Source organism: Sturnira hondurensis, unplaced genomic scaffold (genome assembly GCF_014824575.4).
Source record: "Sturnira hondurensis isolate 20B ecotype Veracruz unplaced genomic scaffold, ASM1482457v3 Scaffold0006413, whole genome shotgun sequence".
In the NCBI taxonomy this organism is placed as follows: Eukaryota; Metazoa; Chordata; class Mammalia; order Chiroptera; family Phyllostomidae; genus Sturnira; species Sturnira hondurensis.
This window is the reverse complement of record NW_028079044.1, coordinates 25,198,972-25,214,846: the sequence shown is the minus strand read 5'-3', so window position 1 is coordinate 25,214,846 and position 15,875 is coordinate 25,198,972. Positions and strand designations below refer to the sequence as shown.

The window sequence follows — 15,875 nt, the reverse complement described above, 5'->3', positions numbered from 1 at the left end:
TCTACTGGGAACCATTAAGTCTCCTCTTTAGATGATTTCAAATTCTTGAAGTTTCAAATCCTCTGAAGTTTTTTAATAAATCATTAATTTGAACTCTGTCAATTTAAACGTTGATAATTTAGAACATGAACAAAATTTAAGGGGAACTGTTTCAGATTTTAAAAGAATAAATTATCAAGTGACCGTAATTTTTAAAATACATGACCAAGAGTGTCGTAAGTTGATTAGGATATTTTTTATTTTTTTTTATTCAGGTGATTTCAGAATGCTCACCCTATTTTAGTTTAGATTTTACTGTAGATTCATATAGAAATAGTGAAAATTCATTGCCTTTAAGAATTTCGTGTGTTAATCTTTTTCTTATTGATATTCTTGTAAAAAATTTCATTTAATCACCTTCTGTCTGACATAAATGTTACAAATGTAGATTTTAGTGTATTCATTTTTTATTGTCATTCATACGTACTTAATTTGTATGTATTTGTACTGTCTTGTTTCTTTTGTTTTTATGGCATTGGGTTAAATAGAAACATTCCTATTTATTTTTAGACTCTAATTTTTTAATCTATCTGGAATTTATTTTGGTGTTTTTCTGGTAAAGATCTAGTTTAATTTTCCCCCATATTATCTCAACAACAGTTTTTATTTCAGTAATTTTTCTCTCAATGACTGGAAATGCTATTTTATAATATGCCAGTTTATATTGTATATTATATTCTGTTTCTGGGCATTATCTTGTTTTATTATTCTTTCTCTTCCTATACTGGGGCCACATGCTTTGATAGGCATCAGACAAAAAGATGTAACTTTTGTTTATTGATTTTATGTTAATTCAATCTGATTATATTATTTAGATTTTTATCTTTATTTTTACCTATTTTACTTCTCAGTGAGTAGAAAAGGAATATTAATATTTTTTATGTTTTACTAAATCAACTTCTTATTCTCTGTAGTTTCTCTTATATATGCTATACTAATATACCTAGTTTACAACTATACCTTTGTATTATATCCCTTACCAATAGTAAGGGATATTAAACAACATTCTTCATTTACTTTTTTTGCCTTCAGTCCTACTTTTTAAATTGTGTTCTTCTTAGTGTCTTTTTGTGTTTGACTAAGATTTCATTGTTTGTCTTTGACTTTGACCCAGGTTCTTTTCAGTATGCCTCTTGGGGAAACATGAGTTGGATTTATTTAAATATATCTCATGTAGAAAGCATGTAGTTGAATTTATCTTATGAACTAAATGTCTTTTAGGAACTAAAATGTTATTTAATAACTGGAAATTTAACCCATTTATTTACATTTGTATATGCCAATAACGTTTTAATCACAATTTTTTTGCCAACTTGTTTTCTCTGGTTTTGTTCTGTTTTTTATGCTGCTTTGCATTTTTTAATTTTATCACTTGCTGTTTTAAAAATGACTTTAAACTATTCTTTAAGAATCTGCCAGTATTTCTGATAGTACTTCTCTCCTGCCTCTCAAGAATGCTTAAATATTATGGCCTTGTTCTTCAAGTAGCCTTTTTAACTTTGTTAGCCAGTTCCTCTTTCTTGGTCAGATAACATCTATTCTGTCATGGTTATGTAGAGAAAAAAACACAACTACAAATGAAATCAGACATTGAGATTTTGAGACTAAGTACGTTAAGCTCTGTAGATTAATGATAGCAAACACTGGGTAGTGAGTTGACAATTAATTGCATGAAAGTAAGTTTGCAGTAGACTGCATGAACCATATGTGTATTTGGGCATTTCTTACAGGTAAAAATGTGGCTTGGAAGATTGGCTCATCATTTTTCCTGAAAAGACAAAGTATAATACAACTTGAGATTTCTATGCTCTTTAAGAGAGATATGATTCTTTTGGTTCCCAGATTTTGCAGTGTTGGTCTTCTACTTCTTTTAATATATAGTCACTAATTCCTTCCAAAGAGTACTTTTCATTGGATTCACTTTTCTCGATTGTGGCAGCTGTTTTTTTTAAAATCCAGGTTCTTAATAATTTATACCTTTATTATTATCATTCCTCCTCACTCTTATTTCATTTCTTTCTACATTCTAGTACAAGATTATGCTATCAAAGGCATTCTTTGCCGTATATTATTCTCTTGTTTATGTAATTAAAGTGGCTCCCAGACAAAATTCAGGCATGTCATCCTAAGCATGTATCCTTCCTGCACCACTGTTGCTTGTACTCATCTCTGAACTCACAGAACACCATTTCTCTAAGTACTGTTCGGTCTTGGCATGGCGGATCTTTCTGCTGGGTCCTGACACACATTCCCCATCGTGGTGTGCTTGTTCATACTGTTCATTCTGTTCATTCTTTAACTACCCCCTAAAATGGTCTGTTCACCTGAGATGACCTCACCCATTCTTCTTTTATATCTCATAATCATATAGGCTGTGCTAAACCACCATCGGTGTAATGAATATGCCACGTTGTAATTTTTTGTATGTGTTTGTGTTTTATTCTTTATTCTAGATACGTTCTTTAAGGTCAAAGAACATGTCTTCAATTGTTTTGTTTTGTTTTTTTGGGTTTTTTTTGGAGAGGGGGAGATGGCTTTCCGCCAGTGTTTTTCAAAAATTACCAGTGTAGGACCGGAGTTTCTTCCTTGTTTTTCCACCATTCTCCAGGGCACTATTCTTGTCTGTTTTCCAGGTTAGTAGAAAGAGTAGAAGTCATGGAAGAATGCACATGCAATGTTTTTGTTTTATTTTTAAGATTTCATTTATTTACTTAGAGAGAGGAGAAAGGACAAATAAAGAGAAAAACATTGATGTGTGAGAGAAACATTGATCTATTGCCTTTTGCATGCCCCAACCGGAGACCTGGTCCACACCCAGGCATGTGCCCTGACTGAGAATGGAACCGGCAACCCTTTGGTTCAAAGGCTAGTGCTCAACCCACTGAGCCACACCAGCCAGGGCAACATTTAATGTTTTAAAGCCCAGATCAGGAAATAGAAGACAACACAAGACACTCTCATTTCATTCTATTCTGTTCTTTCCATTTCATCGACAGAACTTAGTCTCCTAGTCACATCCAGCTGAAAAGGAGACTAAGAGGTAGAATCTAGCTGGGCCGTTGTGCATCTAGCCACAATTGTGTTCTGGTGGAACTAGGAGTCTCCACCACAGCTATGTTAATAGAACGTAATTTATCTGGTGATTAATCTCTAACTGCTACAAAAGAATTTATTATTCTTTCTTCACTATTGATCCTATTATTGCTGTAATCTGGTAAAATTCTCACTTGTTCTTTTCCTAAATGGTGTATGTTTATCGTTTTAAAGCTTTTTCCAAATGTCTGAAATTTCTTCTTTAGCACTAAAACTTTTTTGTCTTTAGGAATATTTTTGTGTTCTTTATTAAAGTAACTCATCTTTTACCTGAGTTTATCTATTGACATTCAATTATGAAAATTGCATCTTGAAGCTGTATTGCTGCCTCAAAATAAGGTTATATATCCCAAATTATACTTTTAATCTTACCCTCTACTTCTCTGACACCCTTCCCTCAGTAAAAAGAATCATCAGCAACCCAGGTCTGTTCTGGTGGCTTCCATTTTGTTTATCACATTTGCAACAAACTCATGTATTTCAGCTAGATCAGGGTAGAATAAAAAAGAAGTGAAAAATTGTTTTATGTATGTGCATTATAGAAATGAAGCAATATTTATTTTCTGAAAAATTTTTATTTGCCATTTTGTATTTCTCCATTGGAGTAGAGTGAAATTATTACACTTTCAAGACCTAATAAAATAGAAAATATGTAAAAGAAGTAACACAATATTTGCCCTTCTTTTTTCCACTGATTTTGGCTATCAGCTTGTTAAGATTAATTAGTCTGTCACTAATACCAAATAACTATTTTTATATGCAATATAATCACTAATCTGTTTTTTTTAATTGTATCTTTTTCTTCCCTAATCTACACTTCTTTGGACACATATTTTTAAGGTAGTTTTCATGAATGTATTTTTATTAACAAGATTGCATTTTTGTGTCTGTGTTTTAATGGTTTTTAAAAACAAGCCTAAAAAGCAAACTCTTTATTTGTAAAGCAGCTGAAATATTCTCTGGTCTAACTTCTGGATAAAATAACATCATTTAAGCCTAAGATCCTGGTTTACATTTACATGTCATCTTAACATTTTTGAAATACAATTTTAAAAAATCTTTCAAAATTATACCATTGAATTTTACTTTTTTAGCATCCTTTTATCAAGAATGCAAAACCTGTATCAATTTTAAGAGACCTGATTGCGGAAGCGATGGAGATTAAAGCAAAAAGACATGAAGAACAGCAACGAGAATTGGAAGAGGAGGAAGAAAATTCGGTTCGTAATTACCCTCAAAACATTGATTTTTTTCTGAGTCATTTTTATATAATTTTGATTTTTTTCTTTAAATATATCAATATCACTTACTGTTTTATTGTACAGATGAGGTATTTTGTTCATTAAATCTCAAAATATATTTCGTTTGCATTAAATGTTTGCTATTTTTTCTGATGTCTTAATTTTTTCTGTACAAACAGTGTCTCTGAGTACCACGGAGATGGTGGGTTACTAGAGAAAGCAGGAGGGACGTTTAAGGACCTAGTATTCCATTTACTTTATACTGATGCATCAGTGCATTTTAGTAACAAAATAAAATAACCATATCTGTCTCATTGTATGATGTTTGATGCTTTTGTTCTTCACTAACTTTTCTTCTTGCTTCTAATCTTTTTCTAGTTAAAGATACAGAGATGGATATATCTTGGTATTCAGATAGTCATAAAATCTGAAAACAGATTATTTTATTTTTTACTGATTGAAAATGTCTTTGATAACATCATCAATATTTGTCCCTAGAAGTGTTTTTTTACTTACAGTTTTATATACAAACAGTTTTATTTTGCTAATTCACATTTAGTTTATCTCATTAAGCTTTCTTTTGAAATTCTTTCACCCTCTTCACCAATTGTTCAACCTTGGTACTTGTGGCGGCCTGTGCCAAAGACAAGTGTGGCTCTTGGCCAAACTGACTTACAGTCGTTTCCTGTGGGTGCTGCGCTACATCACTTACTCATTTGGCGGTGACTGTGGACTGCCTGGTAGACAGATGCTTTATGCTTATATTCTAGACATTACGTTTTTACCAGTGAAGTCACCATTCAGAATTTTAATAGCATCCTCATAAAGATTTTTTCATAAGTTTGCAATTATATATTAATTATATAAAGATAAGAGATATGGGATGGTGTAAAAAATTTGGTTCTTGTACTCAAAGGGTTTTATAGTTCCCACCCTTGGTTCCTATTTGATGATAAAGTTAGTTTTTGATTTCTTTTTTAAATTATTGTTTATTTATTACAGTAGTCCCAGTTTTTTCCCCTTTTCCCCCCCACCCACAGTCAGCCCACCCCTCAATCCCTCAGTCAGTCCCCACTCCGTTGTCTGTGTCCATGGGTCGTTCATACATGTGCTTTGACTAATCCTTTCCCAGTATTTCTACCATTTCTCCCTCCCCTCCTCCCCTCTTACAGACTTGGAATTGAACCGCGATCGTCTAGTTCACAGGCCCGTACAGGCCTGGTTACAGATGCCAGTTTGTTGTTCCATGTTTCCATGTCTCTGCTTCTATTATGCTTGTTAGTTTATTTTGTTCATTAGATCACAGTTATAAGTGAGATCATATAGCATTTGTCTTTCACTGACTGGCTTATTTCACTTAGCATAATGCTCTCCAGTTCCATCTATGCTGTCACAAAAGGTAGGAATTTCTTCTTTCTGCTGCATAGTATTCCAGGGTCTAAAAGTACCACAGTTTTTTAATCCATTCATCTCCTAATGGGCTCTCAGGCTGTTTCTGACACTTGACTATTGTAAATTGTGGGGCTATGAACATTGGGGTACGTAAGTTCTTTTGAATTGGTGTTTCAGGGTTCTTAGGATATATTACCGCAGTGGAATCTAGATCATAAGGCAGTTCTATTTTTGATTTTTTGAGAAAATTCCATACTGTTTCCACAGTGGCTGCACCAGCCTGCATTCCCTCCAGCAGAACACTAGGGTTCCCTTTCCTCTACATCCTCACCAGCACTTGTTTGTTGGCTTATTAATGACAGCTATTCTGACAGGTGTGAGGTGATATCTCATTATGGTTTTAATTTGCATCTCTCTGACGGCTCGTGATATTGAGCATCTTTTTCATATGTCTATGGGCCCTCTGTATGTTCTCCTTGGTGAAGTATCTATTCAAGTCCTTTGCCATTGTTTAATTGGCCTGTTTGTTTTCCTGGTTTGGAGTTGTATGAATTCTTTATATATTTTGGAGATTAAACCCTTGTCTGATATAGTATTGGCAAATATGTTCTCCCACACAGTCAGTTCCCTTTTCATTTTGATGATGGTGTCTTTAGCCATGCAGAAACTTTTAAATTTGATGTGGTCCCATTTGTTTATTTTTTCCTTTATTTCCCTTGCTCAAGCAATATTGGCAAAAATATTGCTGTGTGGGGTATCTGAAATTTTACTGCCTATGTTTTCCACCAGCACTTTTATGGTATCATGGCTTATACTTAAGTCTTTTATCCATGTAGAGTTTATTCTGGTGTATGGTGTAAGTTGGTGGTCTAGTTTACTTTTTTTGCATGTACCAGTCCAGTTCTCCCAACACTATTTATTGAAGAGACTATTTTTACTCCATTGTGTGCTCATGCTCCTAGTGTCAAATATTAATTGGCCATAGAGATAAGGGTTTATTTCTGGGCTCTGTATTCTGTTCCATTGGTCTGTGTGTCTGTTCTTATGTAACCAGACTGTTTTGGTTACAGTGGCCTTGTAGTATAGTGTGATACCAGGTATTGTGATTCCTTCCAACTTTGTTCTTTTTTCTCAAGATTGCTGAGGTTACTTGGGGTATGCTTTGGTTTCATATACATTTTTAAAAATATTTGCTCTAGATCTGCATGATATGTCATTGGTATTTTAATAAAAATTGCATTGAATCTATAGATTGCTTTGGGTAAGTAGTTTTTGATTTCTTTCCAATTAGCAAAGCTTGTAAGGAAGCAAGATTAAAACTAGGATATTTACTTTTAAGTTTTCATGTTCCTTTATTAGTATTTTATGCTCACTTTTCAGTCAAATACTTATTAGTACTTTTAAAAACAAATAACATTGGCTTTATCAGAGTTACATAGCTGCTTCTAAGGTTATGTTCTCAGTAAAGTCTAGTCATTGTCCCCGTGTTGCTGGTAACTTGTCTGCCTTTGCTTCCCCCTGTGCACACTTCATGCTGGGCTAGTGAACTGCCTCCAGTCAGCTGTCAGTGGGCAGCTGATTATGTTTGGTTCGCTCTTACCTTTCTATTCTTAATTATAGGCTGGTTTCTATTTCTGATGGATAGGGAACCATGGACTGAAAATTTACCAGGTTTTATCAGTTTTTAAGATATTGCTATACAGTCACTTTGGTTACTTTCTGCTACCTCGATGATACCTTTTTCCCTGCTTTGCTCCTCTTCACTGGCCTCCAGCCACATTGATCTTATTTCAAATTTTTTATGTTTTTAACATACAGAAGACCTTTCCTTACTTAGGGCCTTTATATGTGCTGTTCTCTCTTCTTGAAACACTCTTTTCCCCCAAAACTCATTGATTGATTAGGTTCTTCTTTTATTTTGGGCCTCAGCTTTAAATGTCATATATCCCCAAACTTAGCAGCTTAGAATAAACATGCATTTATTATTTCATGGTGTCTGTCGATTATTATGTTAAGTGTGGCTCAGGGTCTCTCATGAGGTTGTATTCCAAATGGCGGTTGGGCCTGCAGTCAGTCACCCTAAGGCTGGACAGGGACTGGAGTCCAGCACGCTCACTCACACATGCGGCTGTTGGCAGGCTGCCTCAGGTCCGTGCCGCATGGGAGTCTCCATGGGGCTACGCGGGAGTCTTCACAGCATGGCCTCTGGCGTCCCTCAGAGCCAGTGGTGGAGAGGAAACGAGGAGGAAGTCTCAGTTTCAGTGCCTCTTGTGACAGTCTTAGAAGTTGTACACTGTTACTTCCACATTCTATTTGTTAAGAAAACCTGCTTGTCACGGGAAGTGGTGGTGTAGAGCTCTAAGAACTGGTGCCTTTGCAGAAACACTGGAATAGAACAAAATATTTGTAGCAACCAGGGACGTACTTAATGAAGAAAGAGACGGCTAAATCCTGGTAAGAGTGCTGTGGCATTTTTGCTTATGTGCCTGCCATCCCCTATTTTCTAGCTCAGCGGCAGCCAGAGGAACAGTGGCAGAGGTTGGGAGCAGGGAAGAGGAATAAGAACTTGTCCCCCCCGCCCCCCCCAAAAGTGCTTTTTGTATTCTGAAAGGTCTGGCAGCTCCCTCAGGGACCAGTGCAGAGGTTTGCCTTTTTTGGGGGGGGGGCGGGCCCTTTGAGCTGGAGCAGCTTCCTGGATGGAGTCTGTCAAAAACATCTGAATCATCTAGAGCTAATAAGTTTAACAATGTTGCAGATTATAAAGTCAACACACAAAAATCAGTTATGTTTTTAGATACCAGTAATGAACAATGCATAAAGGAAATGAAGAAAACAATTCCATTTATCATGGCATCCAAAAAAATGAAATCCCTAAGACTAAATTTAGCTGAGGAAATGAAAGATTTGTATGGCGAAAAGAACAAAACATTGCTGAAAGAAATGAAAGAATACCTAAACCACTGGAAGGATATTCCATGTTTATGGATTGGAAGACTTAGTGTTGTTAAAAGGCAGTACTTCCAGAGCAACTCAGAACCATCCAACCCCCGTCAAAATTCCAGTGATCTTCTTGCAAAATGGAAAGTCAGTCCTCTGTCAGGGGCGTCCAATCTTTTTGGTATCTCTGGGCCACACTGGAAGAAGAGTTGTCTTGGGCCACACATTAAATACACAAACACTAATAAAAATTGATGAGCAAAAAAAGATTTTAAGTACATTTATAAATTGTGTTGGGCTGTGTTTGTAGCCATCCTGGGCCGCGGGGTTGGACACCCCTGCCTAATCCATAGGGAACAAAGGGCTCCAAATAGCTAGAACAATATTGGAAAAGACGAACAAAGTTGCAGGACTCACTTCCTTGGATTTGATGTTTGCTTGGAAGCTTTTTCATAACTGTAGCATTGTTTGCTGTTGATAAAGGCTGGGGATTTACAAAATCATCAAGTCCTGATTCCTTTTTTGTTTAGTTTTCCTATCTTAAGCTTTTCTCTCTCCTTTTGCATTTTATTATAAGCAGCAAGAAACTAGGCAGCACCTGAAACTCTCTGCCTGGAAATCTCCTTAGCTAAGACTAACCCGTTCAGTAGGTACATTATTACTATTATTATTGAAAGCCAAATATTTTTGGAAATGCACTTTAGTTTTGTGCAATTTTATTTTTGCTATTGCTTAATAATTTTCTGTCTCAGGAACTCCTTTTACTTGATTGGTGAACCTCTTAGATGTATTCTTCATGATATCTTTTCTGTTTTTTTTCTTTGTTTTCTTGTTCTTTCTTGGAGGTCTTCTCAATTTTATCTTCTAACCTTTCTATATTTTTTCATATAAAGTATTTAATTTCCAAGAGCTCCTACTCTCCCTCATTGTCATCACCTTCACTTTGACTTTTCTTTTGCTCCCTTTCTTCCATTTGTTATCGTAGGCTTAGATCTCTGTTCACTTCCCTGGTTTTTGTCAGGTATCTCATGGTTCTGTCTCAGAGAAGCGCTGAAGTTGCCTCCCCAAAACTCTTTGTTAACGAGCAGAACTAGTGGCCTTGTGAACCTTTCTGTAATAAGCGTTCGGATTCACCACTTTGGACCCTGAATTGTTGCTTCTTGTGACTTCTCTCCTTGAAGCGTGCGTCCTGCATTTTGTTGTTGTCTTCTCCCTGTGCTTTGTGTCTTTATGAGTTCATTCCTTTTCTGTGCCTTTTTTTTTTTTTGGTAATTTTGAGAGGGTTTTGGGACGGGTAAGCATTTTAATGGAAACTTGTCATTTCTTGTATGTTCTAAATTATAATTTTAAATACTGAGTTTTTAATGTGATGATATTTAATATATCTATAGGTAAATTTATAAAACCCTTCGTAAATAAATTTATAAAAATCTTCCTATATTATAATGATTATGAAATCCTTGACTATCCATAAATTAGCACAATTTGTAGAAAAACAATAGTCTGTTCAGTTCTGGTTTATTCTGGGTAATTTGTAAAACAAAGCGACCCAAGAAGGGAGGGGAACTTTGGCCCGTGGAACTTTTTTTTATTTTTTGAGAGGGTTTCATTTGGCCAACTGGTACATATGGTACTGAAGACTGGCTATCTTTTAGGATATGACAGAACATTTTGGTGAATATTTTTATATGCTAGCTGTTTTCACCAAGATTTTTCCCCATTCTTTTTTCAAAGATGAATGTTGTTTTCAGCACGGTGGGAGATCTGTGAGTTTTACTTCCACTTTTATTTTTAGCTCAGAGGATCTGTATTCTCTGACAGCCTTTATAGTAAGTACCTGTCTTTAGTCTCTACCCCAGATGGGTCCACCCAGTGACCAAGGCTCCCTGACTGTGGACCTGACTTGTGAAGGATGTTGGGGTTCACTGCCCTGGAGCCCGAATTTGCTTGTCAGTTACTGAGCCCATTTGTCACTGGAACATTGAAAGTTTTCATGAAGTTAAAATTTGAAATAATGTGAATTAAATTCTTTCCCTGATTTCGAAATTCTAGAGCTGTGAAATGCACCATATTGAGTTGCCACATTATAAGAGTTTTGTATTTGATATTCAGTATTAATTCTTAAGCTTTTTGTAGATCCCACTTTTTCCATTTTGAGTGAGTGTAATTTTCAGAGAATTTGTGGGTTGTACCAATATCAACTTACAGTTTTTTCCAAATTTAATTTAATTCTACATAGTTTAGCTTATTAAAGTTGGAGAAAAATCTGTGGCCTAAAATTAAATTGACATTTCCATCAACTCTTAATGTGACTTTTGAAAAGGAAACACTGTATATGATAACCATTTCAAGATGCATTGTTTTAAAAAAACTTAGTGCTATACACTTGTGTCCTGGATAACAATTATAAACCTCTTTAAATACATTTTTATTTGAGAAAGGTACAGGACATGATTAGAAATAGTGCCTACGAGTCTGATTTTTATACCTGTTGTAGAAAAAGCTTGTCTGATGAGAATACATCTTGACAAACTAACATGTTTTGATAGGTGCTGAGGTAATTGTACAGATTTTAAAAATTAAACAAATTAATTGCAAACAGATTTCTGCAGCAGGTTAATCCCAATATCAAGGTTTTTGTGTTAGTTTAGGCATTGCTAAACATGACAGAAATTTTTTTGGCATTTCAGATCATGTGATACTGATTTTGTGCTGAGATGAGTCAATTGTATTACACAGTAAGGAATAATTTGTGTTCTGGATATTACTGGAAGATATTCCCAAATTTTTAGTATGTGTCAATTTCAATTAAGCAACCTTAACAATGTTTGTTCATATTACTGTAAATACCTGATTGGCCTATAGGAAGTCCACTTTTTAAAGATTATCTACTGAGTTGCTCTTTTTTTAAAAAAAAAATTTTATTTAACTCTTGTTCAAGTACAGTTTTCTTTCTTGTATTCCCAGCCCTGCCCCCCAGTGCTTCCCACCTCCCTCCCATATCTGCCCCCCACCTTAGTGATTGTCCATGTGTCCTTTATACTTATTCATGTGAGTCCTTCCCCTTTCCCCTGTGATTCTCTCCTCTCTCCCTTCTGGACCCTGTCAGCACGTTCTGTATTTCAGTGTCTTTGGTTACATTTTGCTTGCTTGTTTGTTTTGTTGTTTAGATTCCTGTTAAAGGTGATATCATATGGTATTTGTCTTTCACCGCCTGGCTTATTTCGCTCAGCATAATGCTTTCCAGTTCCATCCATGATGTTGCAAAGGGTAGGAGCTCTTTCTTCCTTTCTGCAGCATAGAATTCCATTATGTAAATGTACAATAATTTTTTGATCCAGTCATTGACCGATGGGCATCTAGGTTGCTCCCACTGAGTTGCTCTTTCTACTCAATACAACTTTAAGTTACAATTTCGTTGTTAACAAGAAATATTCATATTAGGGTGTAAAGCAAATCTGTGAATTATTTCTGTAATATACAACTTTTAAATATAGTATCTATTAAAGGATAGCTTTTTAAAAATTGAATATGCTTCAGGTCATCCTTTTTTAAAAAGTATGTACATATTGATATTTACTAAATACTTGCTAAATATTTTATTCTGAAAAGAAAATCCAACAAATTTTCTGGTTAAATAATGGATTACAGACTTCTGTTCTTTCAGTGCAACAAATTGTGTACATGAATCACTTAAAGTCTATGGACTTTAGTTACCGCTAGTGGAAAACTTACTCCGTGGGATTTGCAATGTTGAATATAGTATGTAGAACATTCTGCAAACGGCTAGGTTATCTGAGCTCTCTCTTTCTACATTTGAACTACCTGGGTATTTCCAGAGGAAAAAAACAAGTGTTTGGTTTTTACTGTGAGAAATTTCTGACATAATTGATGCAGAGGCCCAGGCATCAGAATTTCAAAAATTACCCTCACTGATTGTCATGTGGATGAAAACCAGTAACCAGGAGGTTCCAGCACTGGACTTCATGACAAATACTTATTCTAAAATAAAATTTTATTTCTTCTATTTTATTATTTGAATTTATTAAAATTCAAATTAAAAAGTAAAGGATTTTTTCCAAATTAACTCATAATTTTGAACAGTTTTAGATTTATAAAGTTGAAAAAGTCACACAGAACATTTCATGTACCCCACATTCAGTTTCTCTTGCTAGTGACCCCTTACATTAGTGTGGTGCATGTGTCATGATGAATGAGTCAGTACTGATACAAATTGTAAACTAAAGTCCATTCACTATCCAGATTTAGTTAGTTTTTCCCTAATGTCCTCCTTCTGTTTCGGGATCCATCCAGGACACCATATTGCATTTGGTGATCATTTCTCCTTAGATTCCTTTTTTTAAAATTACTTTTTTAAAATTTATTTAATTATTTTTCAAGTACAGTTTTCTGTCTATTACTCCCATCCCATCCCACCTCCCATAGTCCCCCCTTCCCTCCCATTTCCACCCTTCTCAGTTGTTGTCCATGTATCCTTTATATATGTTCCTCTAAATCCCTCCCCTATTTCCCCTGAAATTCCCTCTCCTCTCCCCTCTGGTCAGTGTCAGTCTGTTCTCTATTTCAGTGTCTTTGGTTATATTTTGCTTGCTTGTTTGTTTTGTTGTTTAGCTTCCTGTTAAAGGTGAGATCATATGGTATTTGTCCTTCAACACCTGGCTTATTTCACTCAGCATAATGCTTTCCAGTTCCATCCGTGTTGTTGCAAAAGGTAGGAGCTCCTTTCTTTCTGCTGCATAGAATTCCATCGTGTATATGTACCACAGTTTTTTGATCCATTCATTTACTGATGGACACCTAGGTTGCTTTCAACTATTGGCTATAGTAAATTGTGCTGCTATGAACATTGTGGTGCATATGTTCTTTGGGATTGGTGTTTTAGGGTTCTTAGGATACAATCCTAGCAGTGGAATTGCTGGGTCAAAAGGCAGGTCCAATTTTGTCCTTGTTTTTTGATGTTCTTGAGAACTTTGGGGAAGGCTGCCTGGATTTTTGTAGAATGTCCCTCAATGGGGAATTGTTCGACTTGTTTTTCTTGTGAGGACACTGGGGTTACTGGTTTTGGGGAGGAAGACCGCAGAGGTGAAGGCTGGTCTTACCATGTTAGATGAGGACTACTAAAGGGAAACTTGTTTCCTCTACTCATAGCACGTCTGACACCAAATGGGTGGATTTGAGTCCTCCGGGTCTCCGTAGATACCAGCTGATGGTCCTTCAACCTAATTCATTCTGACAGTAACTGCCAGGAGTTAGCCCAGACCCCGCAGGCTCACAAAATTGCCCCCCACCTCAGACACCCTCCCCAGGTCCAGTAATCTTCTAGAATAGCTCACAGAACTCAGAAAAACACTCTATTTATTGTTACTACTGTATTTAAAGGCTGTCACTCAGGAACAGCCAAGTGGAAGAGATGCATAGGACAAGGTATGGGCAAGGGCATGGAGCTCCCGTTTCCTCTCTGGGCATGCCGCCCTCCTAGTGGTCCGATGTATTTCGCCAACCTAGAAGCTCTCCAAACTCCTTTTATAGTTTTTATGGCTGTCCCATTACACAGGCATGGCTTAAGTCATTAGCCGTTGGTGACTAGCTCAATCCCTAGCCTGTCTCCTGTTCCTCAAAGTCACCAAGGTGGGCCTAAAAGTTCTGCCCCCTAACTGCTCGGTTGGATCCTCTGACAACCAGCCCCCTTCCTCCAGATGTCACTTCAGGTGTGATTGAAAGGGGCTTACTGTGAGTAACAATAGATGCCCTTCCCACCCCGTCAGGAAATGATAAGGGTTTTCAGAAACTCTGTGCCAAGAATTGGAGAATAAAGAACAAATATATGTATTTTATTTAACCGTGACTTACTGTGGATGTTCCTGGGGTGATCTGGCCGAGGCAGTGTTTGACAGGCTTCTTCACGATAAAATCACTCTCCCCTCCTCGCCGCACTGTACTTCTAGGAAGGCGTCACCCTACATAGCCCTCACTAAAGGAGTCAGGAGTTACGCTCTGCTTCTTTCAGGGCAGAGTCCTGCATACGTTATTTGGAAGTCTGCTGTACAAATTTATCTACTTGCACCACCTAATCATTTATTCAGTCATATATATTTGTGATGACACATGGTTATTTGGTTTATACTTGGGGCTATAGTCCAATACTAACTTGATTTGTTTTTGTTGCCCAAATTCTTCCAGCTTTAGCTGTTCAGAGTCTTTTAATTGGCATCTCTGTTCCTTTGACGTACCTCTATCATCGTTGAGATTTCTTTTTCTTTTTCGTATTTTCTTACTCTCCAACATGGTGAGATACTCTGCCTTCATCTCGTACGTTTCCTGCCACAGTTCTAGAATTTTAGGAGCCCAGTTCCTTTTCTTAGACGATGGTATTAGAAGCCAAGATCTGGACTGCCCACGTGGCTGTGTCGTGGGATGTTGTCACGCTCTCAGCTGACACAGAAATGAGATGCCTGTGTGCCAACTTGTGTATCACACATGTTTGTAACTGTGCATATGTGTGTGCGTGTGTCTGGGCCTTCATCTGTATCTATAGTAAGCTACACATCAGTTCATACTGCTGTCTCTGCCTCTGATTCATTACCACACGGGCCATTCTGTCTCCTCTTGCTTGTTTATAACTCCCCACCGAGATGGCGCAAAGCCTGGCTCCCACCATTCACCACCTGTTTACTAAATGTTCTGGTTGCCGTATGTATGTATAGTGGTTTCAGAATTGTTAACCCATGTTCCCATGGGAGAAAACTTTACTGTCTACAGCATAGTGCTTATGTACAGTTCTTTATATTTTTAGTCTTTCAGACTCCATTCACCTCCAAGGTTAGCACATTTTCTCCCCACCTCCTTCAATGAAGTTCTTTCATGCAGTGTTAATACAGTTAGATTTGTTTGTGTGTGTGTGCCACATTCTGCATTCCATTTTGGAATCTCCTGACCTAAGTGATTGTTAAAAGTACGCATACGTAATGTTCACTCTTTATGCTATAAAGTTCTGTGGGTTTTGACAAATGCATGGTATCACATACCCACCATTGCAGTATCATACAGAATAGTTTCACCGCCTGAAAAAATTACCATGCTTCACTTACTCAACTCCCCTATGTCCCTGAACCCTTTTCAGTCGCTCGTCTGTATGCCATCTATAGTTTTGAC

The 15,875-nt window shown here is 36.6% G+C and overlaps 1 protein-coding gene across 2 annotated transcripts in view; it reads left to right on the top strand.

Annotated features, from left to right (window-relative positions):
• Positions 1-15,875, top strand: part of STK3 (serine/threonine kinase 3) — a 249,686-nt gene that overhangs the window by 140,956 nt on the left and 92,855 nt on the right. For both annotated transcript variants that reach the window (XM_037048259.1, XM_037048258.1), the window contains one exon: positions 4,227-4,352. In XM_037048259.1, the coding sequence (XP_036904154.1) occupies positions 4,227-4,352 (126 nt within the window). The remainder of the gene's footprint in view (positions 1-4,226; positions 4,353-15,875) is intronic.